The following is a 23,761-nucleotide window of genomic DNA, read 5'->3' as shown; positions in this document are numbered from 1 at the left end:
AAAGCACCCTGCATGTGGGAGGGGCTGATACTGCTGCTATTATTTCTATATCCAGAGCAACAGTAGCTTTGGTTACATGGTTGACAGCAAGTTGGAGGTTATGGGATGTAGCAGGACTCAGGGGGAAGAACACAGGACTGTGAACCAACTGACCTGGGTCTTAGGTTTGGCTCTGCTTGAGCTGACTAGCTGGGTGACCTTGGCTAACCCAGCGGGCCTGGGGAATAAGCCCACCTACCCCGTGTGGTCCTCCTGAAGCTCAAATTAAGCAAAGTAAACACATTGCCTGATTGTCTGAGGCTGCCCTCCTACAGGGAGATCTCTGTCCACCTCTGCCATCATCGGTGTGGTCCAGGCGGGAAGTCTTTCTCCTTTCTGATGCCATTACTCTGCAGTTCTGGAATGTCACATGGTCCCTGGCCCACAACTGCACATCACTCTGTGACTCCATGGTGGCACGTGAAACCTTTGGGCAAGATGCCAGTGCTGCTGGGTGGCAGCCTCTTCACGTTGCCTGGTTTTATTTAATGCGGTGCCCATGGGTACCGCAAGCCTCTGACAAATTGCCATGTTCCCGTTGCCGTGTAGGGACTTGGGCAGAACTAAGAATGGCTGTGGTCACAGCTCCTATTTCAACACCGCTGCTTCCATCCATGGCTCCTGGGTCTGGCTGGGAGGGGAGCACAGGACCCCAGAGGCAGCTGTTTCTATCTGTACCCCTCCTCCTTCCCAGGCCATCATTTCATTCCTATCCACCCAGAGGCTATCACTCAAGGAAGTGCATATTCCATTGGGGACATCCCAATGGGAAGTAACATCATCTCCAGGGGGAAGAAGTCTTTTTATTTTTTTTTAAAGATTTATTTATTCATGCATACAAGAACCAGGATACAGGCCAGATGTGCGGGAGGGTGAGCGGATTCACCAGAGACAGCAGGGAACAGAACAGGCAGACCGACGAAACACACTGCTAAGGGGGGCAGCAGGCTAGACAGGAGAGGTCTGCTGCACCATGTGGGATTCTCACAGGCCAGCTGGAATCGAACTGGCATTGCAGAGGCTGCGGACAGCTTCACAGCGTGGCGCTCAACTGCCTGCGCCACTAGGGGAGGCCCGGGAAGAAGTCTTAATACACGTTCTCTCTCTGGTTTTTCTTTCTTCTTCTTCTTCTTCTTTTTTTTTTTTTTTTGGTAGTTTTTTAAATTTCTTTTTTTTTTTTTTAAAGATTTATTTATTTATACAAACACTGGGTACAGTCAGAAGCACAGGAGGGTGAGAGAATTCACCAGAGCCAGAGCGGGGAGCAGAGCAGGCAGAAGGACCGAAGTACACTGCTGAGGGGAGCAGCGGGTGGCAGGAGGGGTCTGCGCGCCATGTGGGACCCTCCTCCGGTGGCCGGGGAGCAGCTGGGGATCGAACTGGCGCTGCAGAGGCTGCGGGCAGCTTCACAACCCAGCGCTCAACCGCTGCGCCACTGGGGAGGCCCTAAATTTCTTTTTTCTCTGGTTTTTCTTTTTCTTTTCTTTTCTTTTTTAAAAAGATTTATTTATTCATGCATACAAGAACCGGAGTACAGACCAGACATGCGGGAGGGTGAGAGGATTCACTAGAGACAGAGTTCGTTACAGAACAGGAAGACTGACTGAAATACACCACTGAGCCACTGAGGGGAGTAGCGGGGGAGACAGGAGAGGTCTGCCGCGCCACGTGAGTATCTCTCCGGCCGGCAGGGATTGAACCCATGCTGCAGAAGCTGTGGACAGCTTCACAGTGCTGCGCCCAACTGCCTGCGCCACCGGGAGACCCTGGTTTCCTTTTTTTAATATTTATTTATTTCTATTTATTTATGTACACAAGAACTGGGGTGTAGGCCAGAGGTGTGGGGGGTGAGAGGGTTCACCAGAGACAGAGTGGGAAGCAGAACAGGTGGATCTACTGAAATACACTGCTGAGGGGAGCAGTGGGTGAAACAGGAGAGGTCTGCTGTGCCATGTGGGTCAGCTCCCTGGTCAGGGATTGAACTCATGCTTCAGTGGCTGACAATAGTTTGAAAGTGCTGAGACTTTAACCCCTGTGCCAATAGGGAGGCCCTGGTTTTTCTTTTCTGATGCCAAAAGTAATGCATGCTCATAGTAGAAAATTGCAAAACAGATAATCCCCTAAAAAGTAAAATAAAGTAAGAAAGTCTAATTCTTTCTCCAAGGAAATGCTATTGTTAACTTTTCAGTTTTTAGATATAATTCTAAAGATGGAAATAGTTAATATTTCTTGGGCACCATTTGGCATACATTAATGCTTTACAGGCATGATCTGATTCCATTTTCACCGTCAGCCTGCAAGATAGGCAAGCTGGTCATTATTGTACAGAGGAAGACACTGCAGCACAGAGAGGTGCTGCTCAAGGTCTCCTTGTCTCCTTCCTAGAATTCTTCTTCCTAGAATTCTCCTCCCCTCCCTTTCTAAATCATATATCTGTTTAGGATCAGGAGGTGTGGCAGTCAGATTCCAGCAGAAGACAATTCCATTCTGATACTTCAACCAAGTAGATGTTAATAAAAGTGTGGGCAGCCTGGCTTGGGCAACCACAAAGGGTACCAAGGTGCTCACAACTAACAGTGACAGAGGCTTTTTACACCCCTCTGTCTGAGTGAGCAGAGCAAGGGAATGGTGTTATCAGAATTCAGTGTTGGCTGGGTCTGTGCAAGGAGCTGTCACAGAGAGGCTGAGCTATCACCAGAACCACAGCCGGGAAATTAGGAAGATATGCCCCGACCTTTCCTTCCTTGCTCCCTCTGATATCCTACTAGCACCTCCCATTGGCCAAACCCAATCAGGATTCAGCAGGCTAGGGGAGCTCAAGGGGCCAGCTTCTACTTCTTTGGGCAGGGTATGAATCTGGGTGTAAAAATGGAGACTAATAGCTCAGGGGGTGTGGTTGGGGGGAGATGTACCCTCTGACTTCCCACAAAGAAAGAACAGTTATCGTGGTGACTGATTATGGAAAGCTTTATGCGAATAGGAGAGCTACACTTCCTGCCTGGCATTCCATTGGTGTTTGGTGTCTCCTATACTCTGTCTACTTTTCTCTCTCTTTGCATTCCTTCCTATCATTAGTTCTTACCTGGTTCAGAATTCCCCAGAATACCTGGGCAAATATCACCAGTGTCCACAATTTCAAAGAGACAGTCTTACTGTTTTGGAAACAGTTGCTCACAGCCATGGCCATAAGTTGCTGTATATGCCCTCAAGTTGCCCCCCTGTTAGGCATACATGGGCAAAGACATGCTTCTGGGAGACATGTGATTAATACCTATAATATCTCTTCCCTTGTATTTACCCTGGCTTTAACTTTTGTATTTCAAAGTCCTTCCACTGTCTGTGACATCCTTTCTCTACATGGCCTCACTCTGAAGTGGGAGGTGGGAGCTCTCTTCTTATCCCTGTTTGACAAATGAAGAAACTGATACTCAGAAAGGGGAAATGACTGGCCCAAGACCCATCAGATAGGAGGTGGCAGAACTGAAGCAAGAGGCCACGATCCTGATTCTGAGTTCAACTCTTCCCAGTGTATTTGCTGGGAAATTTTTCCTGAGCCAGATCATCCCTAGGAGAAGCAAGAACCCTCTGCTGAAATGCCAGGGAGTGGGATGGACTCTGAATTCAGAGAGACTTGGCACAGTCTTGTGACCTTGGGCACATAAGTAATGTCTCTTTGGGCCTGTGAATCATCATCAGTAAAATAAAGATGATAATATCAGGAATTTGGATGGACAGTCAGATGCTGAAAGTCTGAAAAAGTTATCAGGAGAGGATGGCTGGCTGGCTGGTAGCCAGAAAGTATTCTGAGGTAAGTATAGCCCAGGTCTCTGATCCTCATGTGAGTAGATTTAAAAATGGTCTCATTGGGGTCCCATCCACTCATCACTCATGTATCTATTTATGTATCCATCTACCCATCTACCCTTCAAACCCCAGGTCCCCTGCCATTGACTAGCTCTCTGATTTTGGCAATTTACTTAACTTCTCATTGCTTCAGTCTCTTTTGTCAAATGGGGCTAATAAGAATACCTATTATAGATTATTATGAAGATTAGATGAGTTAATTGATGTAAAGTGCTTGGATCAGTGCCTGGCAAATAGCAAACTCTCTAGATGTTAGCTTTGTTATTGTCATTTATCAAGAACTGTGCTGAGCCTTGGGGATAATGGCAAATGAGACAGATAAAGTCTTGCTTTATAGGATTTATATTCTACAGAATGAATGGAAACAAATAAGTAAATCAATCAATCAATAGACATTCCCTTTGTGATAGTTGCTATGAAAAGCTGAAACCAAGACCAGCGCACTTGCTTAATGGGCAGAGTTTCTGTTTGGGCTGATAGAAAGTCTTGAAACTAGGTGGTAGCAATTGTAGCACAATGTTGTGAATAAATAATGCCCCTGAATTGTTACACTTAAAAAATAGCTAAAATTGCAAAAAGCAAGAGGACCCGTTTTAGGTGTGCATAATTGATCTGAAGGTTGAGAGCTTTTTTAATCAGGAGATGGCCACTGTTCAGTAGAGGGCTCGTAAAGACAAAGCCCCAGGGCCGCGGGGAGCCTAGTGTGGCTGAGGAGCAGACAGAAAGCTGGTGTGACAGGCTCACAGTGGTGATGGTAGGAGGGAACAGGCAGTGGTGGGAAAGGATGCAGGGGCCTGGCTTTGATAATGAGCTTGTGTTTTATTTTGTTGGAAAGTTATTGGAGGATTCGAAGAGGCCATCCACCTGGAGTTTTGAAAAGATCGCTGTGACTACTCTGTGGAGAATCAACCCCAGGAGGGCCTGAGGGAAATGGAGGCACTTGGGGAGGCCATGAGGGCAAGGGTTGATGGCTTAGACCTGGGCGGTGCTGTGGAAATGGAGAGAAAGAACTAACACAAGTTACTGGGCTGAGGAATGCTGATACATGCTAACCCTGGTGAGAGGGCCTGCTGTATAAACCATTGAATTCACTTTTTAAAAAAGATTTATTTATGCATACAAGAACTGGGGTACAGGCCAGAGGTGCGGGGGGTGAGAGGATTCACCAAAGTCAGAGTGGGGAACAGAACAGGCAGACTGACTGAAATACACTGCTGAGGGGAGCAGCAGGCGAGACAGGAGGTCTGCTGCTCCATGTGGGTAGCTCCCTGGCCAGCTGGGGATCGAACTCCTGCTGCAGAGGCTGCGGATAGTTTCACAGTGCTGTGCTTAACCCCTTGCGCCACCAGCAAGGCCCTGAATTCACTTTTAATAAGCGGTATACTACAGGCCAAGTGAATGTTTCTTTGGCTGGACTAGGCCACCCTCTCCCGTAGACCATCGAGATGGAAAGCCATAGGGTGCAAAGGCTGCTAGGTGCCCCTGGAGGACCAGCCAGGGGAGCTAGACGATGGCTGCAAGAACATCAGATGCTGACAGCCTGTGGGCCAGGCAAGCATGCTGAAGCATCGGGCCCCTCTCCTCCAGACAGGGCTGGCGTGGGCACCGTCAGCATCTGCTTCTCTGTCTGACCTTTCCCTTTTCTAATCCCAGGCATTTGGGTTGTCATATGTTGGTGTCGTCTGTCTAGCTTCGCCGACCTGTCTCTTAGAATATCTCCTTGTCCATCTGTACTGGGTGGGCACTTCTGAACCCCTGCTTCTCAGGCCTCTCCCTATGCAGCTTCACATCCTAATTACAAACCCTCTCAGGGTTGTTATATTGGGTTGCATACTATGCTAAGTGTTCTCTGTATGCTGTTTTTCTGAATCCCCATCACCACCCTGAGAGGGAGGGAGGGGTGTCTCCATTTTATAAAGGTGAGGCGACTGAGACTCAGAGAAGTGAAGTCACTTGCTCAAGGTCACAGAGCCAGCTTGTGGCAAAACTAGGCTCATAGTCTGAATCTGCCTGACCTAGGTGTGTTCGCTGCCCCACTGCCCTGCGAGGGATCTATGAGACGAGGGTTTATGAAGTCCCCTGTATTGGTGGGCTGCGGCACTCAGTGAAAAAAGCCTTGACCTTTGCAACAGTTCTGACTCTTGCAAGGCTGCCTGTAGCAGCGCCCTCAGTTCCTTCACCTCTCCCCAAATCCAGCCAGGATGTTTAGAGCTCACCTTTAGGGGTTTCTTGTCCTGAGGAGAGAGATGTCATCAAAGCCTCCTGTCTGTCTTCTGCAGGATTCTACTTGCTCCCATCTCTGGGTTTTTGCCCACATGGTTACTAAGCCCAAAATGCCCCACACCTCCTTTTTTTCTTCCCTTTTTAAAAACCTAATTCTACTTCACCCTCCACTCCCTACCGTATTTAAGCTTCTTTGGGAACTGCTGGCTAATCTCTTGATCACCAGGCCCCCAGAATGTTACTGAAAAGTACACTGGCTAATCTAAGTCACATCCTGCCTTAGGGCTTTAACCATCTCCCTGGTGAGCTTCATCCTCCCAAGTCGCAGTGAGCTCCACGGGAACCAACACATGCTTCCCCCCATGTCCCCTATGGTGACCGGCCGGCTTGGCTGCCCAGCGGGCTCCCTCAGTCTGTGCTGACCTGGGCCTGGGCAGCATCGAACCCACGTGACTGGCTGTGGCAGACGCCAACGCCAGGTTCTTGGCTCCCTTTCTGTGGCTTAGTGAGTGAACCATGCCGTTATTCCTGGATGTGAAATGAAGAGGGATCTCATTGTGGTTGAAAGAAAATAATGTTATTTTTCTTTTTAATTCATTATTTTTTAGTGTTTAAATAGATTTTTTTCTCCTCATCCTTTCATACCAAGCTATGTGAATTGGAAAAATTTGTTTTTCAAATTCTAAATTTTTTATTCATTCAAGAGCTTGCCTAGTATAGTAGAAAAATGGAGAAGTACAGTTAAACAGAAAGAAAGAAAACACAATCTGTACTCCTGCCATCTAGAAACAACCCTAGTTACTCACTTTGCTGTATCTGTGTGTATTAATTAGAATAGGGTGAATCTGCACAAAGTGTTGTCCGTTGTGCTTTTTCATTTGGAGATTTTTCTATGATTTTTTGCATCTTTTTTTACAAGGTAGAATGGGTGAACCATCACTTATCTACCCAGTCTCTGGCCGTGGGGTTTAGCCTGGGCCTGAGTGCTTCTCTTTCAAGTTGATTCTGTTGAGGTTTGCTTGAGGCAGTGAAGTGCATTGGAAAGGATAATGGATCCGGACATTGGGTCCACCTAGCTAGGAGGTTGCTAGGGAGGAGAGATGGCAAGAGTCCTCAGGGGAAACTGCGGAAATGATGGCCACACAGGTCTCTTTTGCTCGCTGGGTCTCACCCATAAAAGAGGAAGTTGAGTTCCCTCAGAAGACATCCCACTCTCTCATCAGTGGTTCTGCTGGCACCAGGCATTCATTGCCAGGTGGGGGATTGCTGGGATATTTAGTTGAGGTCATTCTTCCAGCTATTTCCAAGAAGGTGCAGGTCCCGGAAGGTTCAGAGAGTATGGGCTGACGTCAGATGGAGGCGGAAGGGAGGAGTGGAGGCCCTGGCGCTTCTGGCTGCCTGGGCCCACAAGGGTCATGTGGATTCTGCTTCTCAAGCAGAAAATATACAGATTAGTCTGTGGATGCCTTTTTGGAATCAAAATTAAGAAGGTGTTTATTTTAAGGGTTCTTCTCTCTACGCATTATCTAGTATAATGGTGGATATCATCCCGTGTAGATTTAAAAGAAATTCTGAGCCAGGCAGACAAGTCTCAATTTGACCCTATGGGGTGTGAGCACTCCTGGAGCAGCTCTTGTTGCTGAATGCCCTGGCACAGAGTTAGCACTTAGTGTCACATAAGTAACAGAGCTTTTCTTTAACTATGGCTTTAACTTATGCCCGTAAAGCCTAGGGTAATGACATGAGTGGAAAGCACTTCTGGGTGGAGATGAGGCTATGCAGATTAAGGCCTTTCCTTCCTCCTCATCCTACTTCTTAAAATCAGTGTCAGTAACAACAGCCCCTCTCATTTGTGCTACAGGCTCCAGCTTTAACAGCATTCCACTCTCTCTACTAAGTGGATATTAGGTTTTTCATGGTCTTCCCAGACTCACAGCTGTGGGGTGGCTGAGTGGGGAGCTCAGGGCCCCTGACCTGCTGGTGCCCCCTGGAATGCAGAAAGAGAAACTGAAGAGCAAAAAAGAAAAGTGTGGGGCAGGGGTTGATGCAGGTGGATATCCCAGGGTGCATCCAGTGTCTGTTGTCTGTCTTGTACATCAGAGGCTTCCTATGGTGGGTAGGTGATGAGGGTGGAGGGGGTGGAGGGGTTCTTCCAGGTCTAGTCTAGATCTTTCTTATTTAATGTGATGGATTTAGAGAAAGACTCTAGACTCAGAGGTGAGGATTCCTGCCCATTTCTCTGTTGCACAGATTTTAGCTCCAAACTTTTTTGAAGATCCAATGATGGGGTCAGGAATGGGTGCTTTCACCTTCTTTTAAAAAAAAAAAAAACACAACTGTGATCTTAAAAATATATATGCATGTTTTAAATTATTAAAGTAATCAAAAATGTGTAAAGTAAAAAAATGAAGTGTACCTTTTTTCCCACTCCATGGAAAGTACTCATTTTCCATTTCTATTTTTGAATTCTGAACCTCTCTTAAAAGTTTGGTAGGTAACCTTTCAGATCTTTACTACATACGTATGAGCACAGAGATGTATTGTAGAGATTGTTTTTTCTTTTTTTAAATATGAAAATTGTGCCATGCCATATTCTCTTTCTCTCTCTCATACTCTCCTTTTCTCTCTTGGCAATTTGCTTATTCCAACAGAACCTGGGCAGTAGGTCCTTGATTCTTTGAAATATCATTTACTGCTCTGAGAGGAAAATGATAAGAATAGCCTGCCCTGAGATATTTTCTCTAAGTCTCTTGTTTTTTGAATGAGTCCCAGAGAGGTGAAGTGACTGCCCCAGCTCAGTTCTGCAGATTTTTATATCATCAAGACTATACATTTTTAAAGAGTGACTTTCTGTCTTCTCCTTTTGGATCCATTCTGAGACTATCCCTGTGAAGTCAGCAGGGCAGGAATTATTGAGACTGGGGATGAACAGCCTTGCCCACAGTCTCTGCTGCACAGGGCCTGGAGCTCAGGGCACTTTGGGTTGAGCTCAGTTTATCCAGCACTTACTGAGAGGCTGGAGTGCCAGGTGCTGGCTAGTTGAGGTCCTGCCTGGAAGTGATCGCTGACTGTTTCTGGTGAGCTTGGTGGAGTGGGGCTCCCTGGAAAGACTCAGTGTCCCCATGAAGGGCCCAGATTCCTGATTTGGGCTAAGATATTGGTGTCCAGGAGGAGCTATGTGGACTGAGGGTTGGAGGGGGTCTGTGACCTCAGTTGCTGCCGTAACCCGTTACTTCTCATGACTCTCCCCACTACCGATCCCCACTACCTCTGTCTCTCCTCCCTCCTTCCTTCTCTCTGTGGCTCTTTGTCCATTTATCTCCATCTGTCTCTCTCCACGTGTGGTTCCTCTTGCTCTGTTCGGTCACACCATCGCTGCCCTGCCCTTCTCCCCATCATCTGCTCTTCTTCTATGTCAATGCAGGCGTGCTGGTCACCATGACAACAGAGACAGGCCCTGATTCTGAGGTGAAGAAGGCTCAGGAGGAGGCCCCGCAGCAGCCTGAGGCAGCCTCTGCAACCACCCCTGTGACCCCTGTGGGCCACGGCCACCTGGAGGCCAACTCCAATGAGAAGCATCCGCACCAGCAGGACACTCGGCCTGCTGAACAGGTGTGCGCCTGAACCTCCCCTCCCTGTCCAGATAGCCCTCCAGGGAGGAAAGAAGAAAAGGAATTTATTACTGACCCCTTACATGTGAGCATTGTGCTGGGAACATTGTGTTCATTTTTATGTTTAATTATCTCCTGAACCAGAAAGAGTAGCTATTCATTCCCCCCCTATTTTACATTTGGGGAAACTGAGGCTCAGTGGATGAAATATGCCCCAAAGTCACATTCCCATAGAGTAACCAAGGTAGAAGTTAAATCTAGATCTGATTTTGGAAACTCCTGCTCTTTCAACCTTATTTTCCTAACCCTGAGCCTATTTGTTCTAGCTTGTCAGACCCTAGGTGATGCCAGAGTGAAATTCATCAAAGTGACAAGGGATGTAGGGAATCATCTAGCTTTCGAATTCATGCCTCTGCCAACTTATGACAGGCCCTGAGAGGACAGGGACTTGGCCAAGGTCACTGAGGGTGTCCGTGGCAGGGTTTGGCTAGTGGACGGGGCTCTAACCTCTCCCTCCATTGGATCAGTCCACAGCTTAATGACTAAATCAGTGACAGAGCGAGACCATATGGATTGTTCTAGGGAGGCAGCATATCTCTGACCTCTGGGTTTGGTTTTGTGGGGTGCTCCTGCTGGCAGCAACAGCCTGTGGGGAAGAAGTGGCCCCCTCACATGAGCCTACCCCATTGCACAGGGAAGCTCTAATTCTTCTTCTATATACCCATCATAGGTCCTATCATCCTGGGGGACTTTTTTTTAAATTTATTTATTTATACATATAAGAACTGGGGTACATGCCAGAGGTGTGAGGGGGGCGAGGATTCACCAGAAACAGAGTAGGGAGCAGAACAGGTGGATCTACTGAAATAGATCTGCTGAGGGAAGCATCAGGCGATACAGGAGGGGTCTGCTGTGCCATGTGGGTAGCTCCCAGGCTGGGGATCAAACTCATGCTGCAGTGGCTATGGATAGCTTTATAGTGCTGTGACTTAACCCCTTGTGCCACCAGGGAGGCCCCTTTCCCCGGGGTCTTGAGGACGGTGACTCTCATTTTAGGATCCATCTTAGCCCCAGCTGCCTCCTTAACTGCAATCACATGAAAGGCTATGATTTTAAGGTAACTGATCAAACTTTCCTCTTGGTTGTACCTGCAGAGCCTAGACATGGAAGAGAAGGATTACAGTGAGGCCGATGGCCTGTCGGAGAGGACCACGCCCAGCAAGGCCCAGAAATCACCCCAGAAGATTGCCAAGAAATACAAGAGTGCCATCTGCCGAGTCACTCTGCTCGATGCCTCTGAGTATGAGTGCGAGGTGGAGGTAGGATGCACCCTTGGCTCATGCCCCATCCCCAGTTGCTGGCCAGGACAGGCTGCAGTGTGCACTTAGCCTGGGTCACACCAGAGGGCATCCACGGAGTTCTGGACTGGCAGCAGTGTCCCGGAGAGATGGCCTGGCCTTCCCTCCTTTGTGCAGATGGTGGCACTGAGGCCTGGAGAGGGCTGTAATGATTGCCAATAGAATTAGACAGGGCACAGGGCTGGCGCCAGGAACAGGTTTCTCAGGGTGGCTGTGCTTTGGCAAGGAGCCACCTTCTAAGGGCTGATCCATGGCTCCGGAACAGGGCTCTTCACTCTCACCTAGCAGAGGATGATGTTTAAACTAGAATCATTTGTATGTATTTATTAGACTGCCCCTCCAGTCTAGGGCACCATCTCTAGTCTAGAGGACAAGCTGGCCAGTTGAGGGTTCCGTGTAAGTTAAGTAGGGAAGCTGGGCAGGAGGTGGTGCTCCAGGTGTGCTGCCCGGGATTTCATGTGGACTTAGTATAAGGAGAGGGGCCCTGGAGGGAGAGTAACGTGGTTACCCTGGGTCCCAGACCTTCCCTTCTCCCTGCCCATGGCCCTCAGATTTCAGGTGTTTTTCCTCTTCCTTTCATGTCCAAAGGACTTTGGCTAATTACTCCTTGGGTCTGAGTTAGCCTCCATCTCTTAATCTCTATTAAGGAAGGTGAAATCAGTCACCCTTCCCATCTCCATTCCAACTTAGATCAAGCAGGTCTAAAGTCCAGAAGGGTCCCAGCTGGGCTCAGGAGAAGGCAGTTGATGAGATGAGTGTTTAGTGTCATCTAGATCCCTTAGAACTTGGAGAGCAGAGCCAGATGGGTTGCAAGTGTCTTAAGATCCTCTCCAGATGCTGGCAGACTTTTGGGGGTTTTCAGGTTGTCCTGGGTAGAATCTGGGAGCTTCAAGGCACCTCTGCTTTCCTCTTTAGAAACATGGTCGGGGCCAGGTTCTGTTTGACCTGGTCTGTGAGCACCTCAACCTCCTGGAGAAGGACTACTTTGGCCTGACCTTCTGTGATGCCGACAGCCAGAAGGTACCTGGGCTGGGGAGCAGGGCTGGCAGGGAGTCCCGCTCTGGGGCTGACCTCTTCCCTGAAGTCCCCATCATCCTCACCACATCCCATGGCTTCCATCAGGCACCTTCTCTTTATGAGCCCCCAAGGTTCACTCTGTTCTGTCAGTCCTCAGTTCTCACTTTACTGCCCCCAGGCCCTCCTCAGGGAACTGCAAGTCACCCCCTGATGGGTATCCGGAGAGCCATGGCATGGCTTTCTGGGAGATCTGGGGCACTTATCCCTGGTACCTCTTCCCACACTTGGGAAGTTCCTATCTGAGTTTCCTCTTTACCGCCAGTTCGACTACACCTGTTAACTGCGCTGTCTCAGGGTAATGCAGTTCCAAGATACTGGCTCCCAGGTCCTTGGGTGAATCCAGGTCTCATTCCTTCACTTCCCAATCCTGAGGAAATGGGTCCAGGAAGCTCAGCCAGGGAAGGTGTTCCCTGCGAGGGGCCGTGAACAGACCTTTTCAGGATGTGTCTCTCTCCTAGCCCTCTCTACTCCTAACTCCTTGCGCCCATCTCCCCTCTAAATAACTATTTTCTCTTGCAGAACTGGCTGGACCCCTCCAAGGAAATCAAGAAGCAAATCCGGAGTGAGTGGCCTGCTGGGAATGTGGTAGAATGGTGGGCCGGGGCACCAAGCCTTGAGGGCCCTCTGACTTTGGGAAGTGCATTCAGCCCTATGAGTTTATCTGCTCTGCTTGGCAAATGTTTGGGGGAGCAGGTTAGGAATTACTGTTTTATAGATGAGGAGTCTCAGGCCTGGATGAGAAAAATGACAGTCTAGAGTCACGCAGCAAGTTAGCAGGGGAATCACAACCCTGTTCAGGATATCAGCCCTAGCAGGGACCTGCAGGATCATTTAGGGCAAGGGGACAAACTGATGGCCTGAACAACCACTCTCCTGTCCGGGCTGTGTGGACCTCAGTGATCAGTGACCCTTGTGTCTCAGACCTCGCCCTTGTGGCATTCCAGGGCACTGCCAACTGATAGGAGTTCACATGTCAGGGGAAGCTAGGCCCCTCCTTGATCTTGAGCATCTCCTGTATTTGTGGATGGGTGACTGAGGCCCAGAGAGAGGCAGTTACTTACCCAAGGTCACAGAGTGAGGTGTGGTTTGTGCCAGGCCTCAAGCTCTGGCCTCCCAATGCCATCCTGCATTTTTTCAAGGCCCGGAGTGAAGAGAGATGAGCAGGCCAACAACCTGTCCTTTCTGGCCCAGAGAGAAAAGCCATGTTGGGAGGGTTGGGGCAGCATTCAGATGGCAGAAGGGGGAGGTAGGTGGCCTCAGCTGGGAGCAGGGGTGAGGGGAACATGCAGTAGGTGAAGACCTGAGCCTAAGGGCCAAGATGCCTCTCCTGGAGCCCCTCCCCCTGGGCTGTACTTGGGCTCCCTGGTCCTTGGGCTGGAAAGCTGTAGCTGAGCCTGTTACCATGACAGCAGGCAGCTGGGCCCAGGATGCCAGCTGACTCTGCGGGAGGGGGCTGGAGGAATTCTTCCTGTAGGCTCCTGTCAATTGGAGACAAAGAGGCAGGCACACAGACAGAGCATACTCCTCTGGGACCGACAGGGTCCTGGGCCTGGACTTCAGGCTGTCTTCCAGGAGCCCCCACCCAGCTGGGAGGTCTCTCTCATACCTGAAATATTGCAACACACACAAGCAACCAAGTGTGCAACCTTTGATAAGGACCAAGGGCTTAGGAAAGAGAAGCAGCCAGCAGAATCACTGGACCTCAGCTCCCTCCCCAGAGCAGAGTGTTAGTCCCCCATCCCCACAGCCCAGCCAGCATAGACCAGGCTTGGTGAACAGTCCCTCTCTGTGACCAACCTGCTTCAGTCTTCATCCCATTCCACCCATTCATCCTACTTGTCCTTTTTGGGGCCCCAATGTAGCAGTTTTTGCCCCTCATCTTTGTGACAGGCCCTCAGCTTTCTGGGCAGCACCACAAGTCCTGTGTCCTAGGCTTGAGTTGGGAATATTTCCTCCCAAATCTTGGTGCTCATTGCCTAGGGAACTGGGGCAATTTCTCCGCCTCTTTGGTCTCTTGCTTCTCCTTAGCTAGAGGATTAATGATTCCTTCCTTATAAGGTGGGGGTGACAATTTAATGATGGATATGTGGACAGCATCCAGCACAAAGTAGGTGCTTTCCTGAGGCATTCTGGGGTATTGGTCGAAAAGACAGATAATGGGACCAGACTACCTAGATTTGATCCCTGACTCCATCGCTACTTCTTGTGATATTTAATTATTCCGTGCCTCAGTTTTCTTATCTGTAAAGTGGAGGTAATGACAGTATTTAGCTTTAGGCTTGTTGTGAGGGTTAAATGAATTACTATGTATACAACACCTGGCATGATGCCGGTATACCAAAGTGCCCAGTGTGCTTATTAGCTATTATCATTACCACTGTCCTTATTACTACTGTTATTACTCCTGAGACAGGGATTGTTTCCCTTGAGGCTGCTTTTACCAAGGAGTCAGCTGTATCAGGAACCTGGGCTCTGAGGTTTGATGACCAGTCACAAGCCCTGTTCTCTACCACTAACTAGCTGAGTGCCCCCAGGAGGGTAACAACCTCTAGAATCTTCATCTATAAAAAGGAAGGTCAACCTCAGGATCATTATGAAGATCACATTCTTCTAGAGGTGTGTAAAGATCCTAGCAAGTCAAAGGACTGGCGCTTAGTAGTGTTGGAGACCTGACAACTCTTCTGGTGAAGACTGCAATGAGCACTGGGCTAGGATGACAATGACGGCATAGCCTCTAACCCTGCAGGACCTGCAATACCCTGATGGACTTTTTTAGAGCATGGAGCCTGAAATGTCCCAGTGGTGGTATGAGACCATGGTTTTGACTGTAGCCTTTCGCCAAGCCCCCCACCTTCACTCCCTCCCTTCTCCCGTTCTTAAGTCATCATCCCTTTGCTTGACTTGCAGAGCTTATTTCCAGCTAAGACCTTAGCCTCTTTCTCTTTCTTTCTCTCTACCTTCGATATATGTGTCATTGATTTTTCAGATCTCAATTTGGAGCTTAACATTTATCCTGTGAAATGCCCTTTGTCTCTTTTAGTCCATTATATTTGCTTTTAAGGTCTTGTTTATAACCATTTCTGCCCTCTAAGATGGAGCCAGTGTGGTATAAGGCAGAGTTTTCCAAAGTGTAGTCCAAGGAACATTAATCTGGCAGGCTGCCCTGTGAAAAATGGGTACAGTAGGTCAAATAAATTTTAGAAACTACTGAATATATGTCCCCTTTGGAGAGGTGGAGTTTACAGTGGCAGAGTGAGGGTTCTGAGAAGTCCAAAGATCGGAAACCTGTTTAATGTGGCATTTTCCAGACTTCCCATCTTCCCCTTAGCCTCCGAAGGCATTGACATTGGATTAAAGGAAGGAGCATGGGCTCTGGAGCCAGGCACTGAACCCTAGCATTGCTGCTTCCTGCCTGGGTGACCTTGGAAGGCTGACCATTTCACTGCCTGTGCCTTGGTATCCTCATTTGCAAAATGGGGATAATCACAGGACTTACTTATTGGGTTATTATGAGGTTTAATGAAGTGATTCTTGTAATTTACATAGTGGCTGGTGTGCACCATTGGTTTTCTTCCTTTCTACCTTCCATCCCATAGCTAGTTCACAAGTCTCTTAACCTGGGCCTCAGTCTCATCTGTCAAGTGGAAATAATGTTTCAGACTTCTTGATTGGAATGTTCTGAGAATATAGATTTGAGAAGGCTTTAAATAATCACCCTTGGTGTGGTGCATCTGGGCCACCCACCGGGTGCTGGAACATCTCTGATAGTTTCCCCATCTTCTCCTCTCAGGCAGCCCCTGGAATTTTGCCTTCACAGTCAAGTTCTACCCCCCTGACCCGGCTCAGCTGACAGAAGACATCACAAGGTAAGGGTTGCATGGGTGGCAGGTGTGCTGGTTGTGTGTGACTAGGGATGAGGGCACCTGGCCCTTGGAGACATCGGGGTGTTTAAGACAGCAGTTGCGAGCTCAGATGTCCACTGAGATCGTGAAGTCAGCATCAACAAACAAAGCCGACTCTGTGCAAGAGAAAGTGATGCATACATGTTGGCCAATGGTCACTGGCTCTTGACTTTAGAGGGGCAGGTGTCGTAAAGAGAAGGGGACCCAATGTGAATTTGAAAGGACAGGCACCATCTGAAAGAGTTCAGTGTGGGCAGTCATTGCCTGTGGGAATCAGGCCCAGTTGTTGAGATAAAGTTAGAGATTTGAGAGTAAAGCCACAATTTTAAAATGTTGATAGTGAATTCAAACTTTGCATGTGGAATTTGCACTTGGTGCACACATCAGGCCTGTCGGGGTCAAATGAGGCATGTGAACCCCTTGGTGGCAAGCTCAGGCTCTTGGGTGAACATGGACTGCACATGAAGTCCTACTGTGCTTTGGGGCTCAAGGATACCATGGCTTAAAGATAGGAAGGGAGTATAAAGCATTCTTCAGGATAAGAGCTTCTATGGGGCTCATCCTGTCTCTGAAACCAGAACAAGGGGAGGCCCTTCTTTTTATATCCCTTCCAAAGATATCCTGAGGCTGTGTTATCCATGTGTGTGGGGGTCCTACGCATCCTTCAGTAAGATGTGGGCTTGGAGTTATTCCTGCAGCAGGGAAGGGGCTACTAAACCAGCCTCTCTCCCCTGTTGGGTCTCTCTTTAAAATTTGCCAGGCAGCAGGCCAAGATCAAAATGCTGGCGCTGGCCTTGGGAGATAAGACAGATGTCCCCGGACTAGATCAAGTCCTGAGGTCAGCTTGGGGCCAGGGTGGCAGCAGCAGGGTCTGAACTTCATTCCCAGGAGGAGTGAGAGCTTTATATCAGCACACACTCCATCCCTACTGGTGCCTCACCTCTTTGTGCCAATACCCAGGCATCAGGCTTACTGGGCACCAGGAGGAAAGTTAGCCTTACCCAGAGTTGCACCCAGAGGGCACCCAGAGTTGGGTGGTAGTAGCAGTTGATTTAATCAAAAACATTTGGGCCCAAAATAAATTGGTTAAATGACAAATTGATTGAAATGAAAGATTGGTCAGAGTACTTGGCAGTGATTTCCAAATTCTACTTTTGAACAAAATGCCCATAAGCCCACATTTGGGGCCCGTGATGTTTGAGTTGCTGCTGACTCTGAGCTTGTGCCTTGGCCTGAGCACACACTGAGGCTGCATATACTTCCTGGCAGAACTTCAGTTCTGACTGCAAAATAATGTCACAGAGTAGTAAAAATTATTCTGAGTGAATGCCACTTAAAAGGAAAAGAAACTGGCAATTGAAAAAAAATGGTGAAACATAGCAAAATGGGCTCCAAGGAGGCATCAATGACTGAGAATGAACTGAAACTTGTTTTTTAATACACAGCAACTGCAAAAGCAATAAAACATGGTTTAAAATGGTTCTAAAAATTGTAAAACCAGCCAAGTGTGCATAAAAGTTATAAAAAATCATGGCCTAGTGATTGGAAATGTTTCCTTTAAACCAATTTGTTTTCAGACAATTCACTCAGAGCTGGAGGCAAAATAAAAAAGTTCTGAGAAAATATGGGCAAATAGGTCCACCCAGGCTGTGGCATAGGGTGCAGAAGGTAAAATGAATGAAGTTAAGTTGCAGATGCTGACCTCGAAACTACTCCAGGGCACATAGTTGGGAGTGAAAAAGCAAACTGTAGATTCTGATGTAGCATTTAATGCCATTTATATGTTAAAACACCCTTGCATCAAAACTTAGTGCATTCTGTCTGTCCTTGGAGGAAAAAGTTCTAGAACACCACATGGAAAGCAGGGTACCTTTGTCTGAGAATGGACACCAAGAGGAAATTTAGCATCAACTCTAAAGTTTACACTTTTTCCACCACTAAGAATTTACAATTAAGAATAATTGTGTAATTAAATATATGTGACATTTTAAAAAGCCCAAACCAGCAAAGTAGTCCTATTTAACTTGGTAATGAGTTCAAAATTGAAATGTTCCCACAGTAGGAGAAATCTGTCAAAATTAGAAATGATAAAAATGTTGAAAGACATGTGAATGGTACAAAGCCATCGCATAGGTCACGCCCAAATTCCCAACATAGGAATGCCAGGGTCTGGGAACATGCTTTTTCTTCCAAGTTGAGCATTGGTCAGTTTGGTTCTGATGATGGATGGGCAGCTGTGCTTGGGTCATCTAGGGAGGGAGTGGGGCCCTGTGCCCATGCCCACTCTCCCTATCTCCAGATACTACCTGTGCCTGCAGCTGCGGGCAGACATCATCACTGGCCGGCTGCCCTGCTCCTTTGTCACGCATGCCCTGCTGGGCTCCTACGCTGTGCAGGCTGAGCTGGGTGACTATGATGCTGAGGAACACGTGGGCAACTATGTCAGTGAGCTCCGCTTCGCCCCTAACCAGACTCGGGAACTGGAGGAGAGGATCATGGAACTGCACAAGACCTACCGGTGAGGGGGCCCCTACCCCACCCCCAGCCTTCCGCAGAGCCTCTGCTGATTGACTAAAACCTTCCCTGCTAGGCCTCCAGATGCTGTGCTATAAGTGTGGCACCTGGCTCAGCCCCTAACCAGGTGTGTCTTGAGAGCAAATGTCTTACCCCACTGTGTCTCCATCAAATGGGAATGGAAGTGATTTAGTACATGCTCTTCTAGGCATGTATGATCCCCTGTCTTTGGTCTCTGGAGATAATAATAGCTATTGTGTGCTCCTGGGTAAGTGTCCTGACGTCTTGATCCTGGTATAAAGTTCAGATGGCGTGGGTTCACCTTCTGCCACTTAATAGCCAGGGATCTTGGGCAGGTCATTCCTCTTCCCTTTCCCCCAATTTCCTCATCTGTTCAATGTGGGCACTAGTAAAACCTACCTGGGGTGGCCAGGAGGGCTAAAGTGTACGTATTAGAGACCCAGAGCCTGTCAGCTATGTGTTTTGTTCACTGTGATTTGAGGGGTTGAATGGCTGAGTGCTGTGGGAAGCACCTTGTTCCAGCAGTTAGAAGATGCTTAACTGGATATGTGGTTGTAGGGGGTTATTTCACCTGTCTGAGCTCCTTTTTCAGTTGTATGTATACACTTAGATTGTCAGTGTTTCTCAACTGTTGGTATTTGGAGCAGGCTAGTTCATTGAGCAAGATGCTTGGCATCTTTGGGCCCCAGGCATTAAGTGCCCAAAATACTCCCTCAGTCATTGTAATAGCCCAAATGCCCTCTCTCCCATTTCTAAATGCCTATGGTGAGGGCAGTACTGCCCCCCTGGGGGAAACCCTTGAAACTGAATGATCTAGGTTCCTTTCCAGCTAGAAGTGCTTTGTCCAGGGTTGTTATGGGAACCCAGTATGATAAATGATGTGAAAGTACATTGTAAACTGTAGAGTGCTCTGCATGTAGGAGGGAATATAAAGATGTTCTCTCCTTGATAAAGAAGATGGAGGGAATGAGGAGGTTTGTGTCCCGGGGGCTGAATATGGAGAGGTGGCCCAGGGCCAGATGCAAAGGGGGTGTGTCTGTGGGGAGGAAAGCCTCTGGGGTGTGATGAAATGTCAGTTTAGGGGTGGTACATCTGTCTTCCCTAGACTTGCATACCAACTCTGGTTGGTTAGCAACAGCTGCTGTTTTATTTTATTGAGTGGGATGCCAGAGCTGCATACCTGGTTAACAGTGCCTGGCTCAGGAGTAGGGAGTGTTGGCATCTCTGTTCGTCATCTCTGTTGTAGGTTGCAAAATGTGTTAGGGATTTGCAAGAGTCATAAAAATTCAGAGAAAGCAGTTAGATCACTATGGACTGGAGAAATACCTGACCATCCCTTTAATTAAATAATTCTTTTGACTTATAATACATGGACATCTAATATCCAGGTATCCCACACAGCAGCTCACTGGGATAAACAGAGCAGAGAAGAGGAAGGTATGTCCCAGAGGAGGTGAGACACATATAGGTGAAATGGTTGGGAACACCAACTCTGGAGCCATGTTGTCTGGATTCATATTCTGCCTTAACTACTTAATAGCTATATGTCTTTAGGCAAGTAATTCAACCTCTTTGTGCCACAGTTTCTTCACCTGTAAAATGGGAATAATGTTATCTACCTGATTGAGTTGTTATGAGGATTCACTATGCTATGAGAATATATGTAAAGTATTTGGAACAGCAACTAGTATATAATATTCAACAAATGTTAGCTGTGACTTAGTGTACAATGTATAGTTTCCTTGCAGCCAAAGCAAAGAAGGAACTTGATTAATTGCATAAGTCTTCTTGTCAGAAAGGAAAATGTGCACCTGTACCTCAAGGGAGATTAAGTGGTTTCTGATACAAAATTCTGGAGAAAATGTCTCATGTAGGTGATAATTTAGGAGCCCCTGGGTGATTATAATGAACAATGTCTTCTACAATGACTTCACAGTCACAGAGAAACAAAATTTATGGCTCACATTTAACTCCGTGGCAGAATGAGGCAAAAATCCTGACTCCAGGTGCAGCCCGAAAATGCTACCTAGGGAACAAGACTGGCTCTGAGCTCTGGTGGAAGATGGGGTTGTGTGCACTGAAAAATAGGGGGACTAGGGTGCACCATCCTGCATGAAAGCAGAGGGGAAGGACCAGGCGAGGCCCAGTCCCATTCCAGAACATTTGCCTTACTACTATCACAGGTTCTGATCATGGCCTTCTTCAATTAGCAGCACTTAGGTCTGAGCCTTTCCCATGGCAAACCTGTGATCACTTTCTTTCCTTTAGGGGCATGACCCCAGGAGAAGCAGAAATCCACTTCCTAGAGAATGCCAAGAAGCTTTCCATGTATGGAGTAGACCTGCACCATGCCAAGGTACCACTGGGTCCCAGGGTTCCCCTAGTGTCTGGGTAGTGCCTCTGATGGACCACAAGGGCCTGCCAGAGGACTTGATGTGCCAGACCCTACATTGCCTCTTATCAGAGGCCTTTTCAATTCTCATTTCTCATTCCTCAAAACTCCATGGCCCTTTATTCCCTCATGATCTTTATCACTTTCTCCTGTATTCTATTTATGAGTCTGTTGTGCCATCACTAAATTGGGAGCATCATGAGGGAAACACATAGGCGTTCATTTATTTCTGTGTCCGTAGCATATAGCACATGGTCTAGCACTAAATATTTGCAGAGTGGATGAATTAGTGAGTTGAGTGACAGAGTGAGTGGGTAAATAAATGACAAAATGAATGAGTGAATGACTGAATGACCATGTGAGAAATTGGTCAGGGGGATTCCAATATGGGCTCAAGCCCTGATCTGGAAGTCTCATTATAAGTAGATTGCAGGGAGTGATTTTGGGAGCAGGTGGCAGCTGCCACCAGGCACGGATCCTGGGCCTGCCATTCCATAGTTGCTTCCTACACAGGACTCTGAGGGCATAGACATCATGCTAGGAGTCTGTGCCAATGGCCTGCTCATCTATCGGGACCGGCTGAGAATCAACCGCTTCGCCTGGCCGAAGATTCTCAAGATCTCCTACAAAAGGAGTAATTTCTATATCAAGATTCGGCCTGGGGAGGTGAGCCTGGTTTGCAAACCCTTTCTCCTCACTAGAATTGTCTAGAATGGAGTGGACTCTGGCATGTTGACCTGAGATTTTTCCTATCCAGGATACATGGATGGGGTGCTGGTGGGGAAAGGTCCCTCTTCTGCTGGGGCTGTATGTAGACTTCACACGTTAGGTACATGCCTACACACACACACACCTGCAGCCCACACATGTAAGCGTACATACAAAGATAACCACATATGTTCAGGTTACATAGCTCAATGAGTAGATGAGGCTCAAGCCCCAAAGTCCCACTATGAACAGATTACAGGGAGGGAGTAGGTGGCTGGCTGTCCCCAGGCATGGATCCTGGGCCTGCCATTGCATAGTCCCTTCCCACACAGGACTCTGAGGGCATCGACATCATCCTAGGAGTCTGTGCCAATGACCTTCTCCTCTGACAGGACGGACTGAGAGTCAGCTATGTAATTCCTCACAGGTAGTACTCTAGAGTGTACAGATACTAAGATATACATAGACACATGAGTACATGCACACACATGCAAACATGTATACTTCCAGCCTCCTCATCTTACCTATTAAAAAGTCTATTCATTTCTACCTCTAGAACAAATATGAGCCCCTCTGCCTCTTTCCTCTCCACCACACTAGCCACCAACAGCCACCATTTCTCACCTACATGCTACATCCTCTTTCTCACTGTTCTCTCTGCCTCCATTGTCACTTTGGGCCATTTTTTTCACAGCTTAAAAACTCCCATCAGATCACATCAAATCTATCCCCACTCCTCTGCTGGCTTAACCTTTCAAAAGCTCTTGGTTCTTAGCCCAAACTCCATCTGTGGCCACCTGTTTCTCCTACTTATCTCTGCCACATGCTCCTGTCCACTCTGTACCTGCCCCTTTGGCCTCTGAGACCCTTGAATAAACCACGCTCTTTCCTACATGGAGCCCTTCGCTTTTGATGTTCCTTCTGCCTGAAATTCCTTTTCCCCACCTTCTCACATAGCTGGCTGGTTCCCATCTTTTAGATCTCTCCTCAAAGATCCCCTGATCATGCTTTCTAAAATACCACATGACCCCAGAGCTGGCCCAGGTATTCTGCATCATATCACACCACACATGTCTGTTCCCTTCATGCCTGTGTCAGCATCTGAAGTTATCTTGGTCACTTATATGTTATTGGAGCCCCCACCCCCCATAACCCGAAGAATCTTCTGTTCTGGTCACCATGGTGTGCCTGTGCTTAGCACTGGACCTGTTACAGAGTAAGGTCTTGACTACCTTGTCTAGTAAATGTGTAAATAAATGAATGAACAGGCCAGAGGTGCGTGTGCCTGAGAAGAGGTTTAGAAAAGGCTGGACTGGTGGTGAGAATAGGCCGACCTTGCTTCTCACCCAGCCTTCTTGGTTGGCAGTATGAGCAGTTCGAGAGCACGATTGGCTTTAAGCTCCCAAACCACCGGTCGGCCAAGAGACTGTGGAAGGTCTGCATCGAGCACCACACCTTCTTCCGGTGAGCCTACCCGTGGGGCGGGGGAGCGGAGGAGGCAGAGGCGTGAGTGCGTGTGCATGTCTGTTTGATGAGGGGAGAGAGCAGCAGGAGGAGCTAGTAGGGACTTGAGGAGAGGCCTCCCTTCCTCTTTTCCTAACTCTCTCCCCTTCTAGACCACTTAGTGATGTTATAGCTGGTGGGGTAGTGGGTGAAAGGCCAGTTGTGGTTCAGCCTCGGGCTTGGCAATTCAGGTCTGATCTCCCACCTCACCTCCATCCATCCATTGCAGGCTGGTATCCCCTGAGCCCCCACCCAAGGGCTTCCTGGTAATGGGCTCCAAGTTCCGGTATAGTGGGAGGACCCAGGCACAGACTCGCCAGGCCAGTGCCCTCATCGACCGGCCTGCACCCTTCTTTGAGCGTTCCTCGAGCAAACGGTATACCATGTCCCGCAGCCTGGATGGAGGTAAGCCCCAAATTGAGGTGAGGAAAGATGAGGGGGCATGCGACAGCTTCCGCAAATGAGCACTGAAGGGCACAGACACATCACTGATTGATTAGCACAGGTGTGGTGGCCTGAGAGCACCACTGTACCTGGGCAGCTGCAGCC

The 23,761-nt window shown here is 48.2% G+C and overlaps 1 protein-coding gene across 9 annotated transcripts in view; it reads left to right on the top strand.

The window, feature by feature from the left end:
• EPB41L1 (erythrocyte membrane protein band 4.1 like 1) overlaps positions 1–23,761 on the top strand; it is a 136,066-nt gene that overhangs the window by 75,987 nt on the left and 36,318 nt on the right. For all 9 annotated transcript variants that reach the window (XR_008552328.1, XM_037495712.2, XM_037495826.2 and 6 more), the window contains 10 exons: positions 9,551–9,738; positions 10,892–11,056; positions 12,011–12,115; positions 12,692–12,734; positions 15,963–16,038; positions 18,374–18,592; positions 20,878–20,965; positions 21,515–21,667; positions 23,076–23,173; positions 23,442–23,617. Coding sequence is in view for 8 of the 9 variants with exons in the window: in XM_037495712.2 (XP_037351609.1) it covers positions 9,551–9,738; positions 10,892–11,056; positions 12,011–12,115; positions 12,692–12,734; positions 15,963–16,038; positions 18,374–18,592; positions 20,878–20,965; positions 21,515–21,667; positions 23,076–23,173; positions 23,442–23,617 (1,311 nt within the window). In the remaining variant the exon portion in view is untranslated. The remainder of the gene's footprint in view (positions 1–9,550; positions 9,739–10,891; positions 11,057–12,010; positions 12,116–12,691; positions 12,735–15,962; positions 16,039–18,373; positions 18,593–20,877; positions 20,966–21,514; positions 21,668–23,075; positions 23,174–23,441; positions 23,618–23,761) is intronic.

This window comes from Talpa occidentalis, unplaced genomic scaffold (assembly GCF_014898055.3).
Source record: "Talpa occidentalis isolate TD23 unplaced genomic scaffold, MPIMG_talOcc4v2.1 talOcc4.10, whole genome shotgun sequence".
In the NCBI taxonomy this organism is placed as follows: domain Eukaryota; kingdom Metazoa; phylum Chordata; class Mammalia; order Eulipotyphla; family Talpidae; genus Talpa; species Talpa occidentalis.
This window is presented reverse-complemented; position numbering and strand designations above follow the sequence as displayed.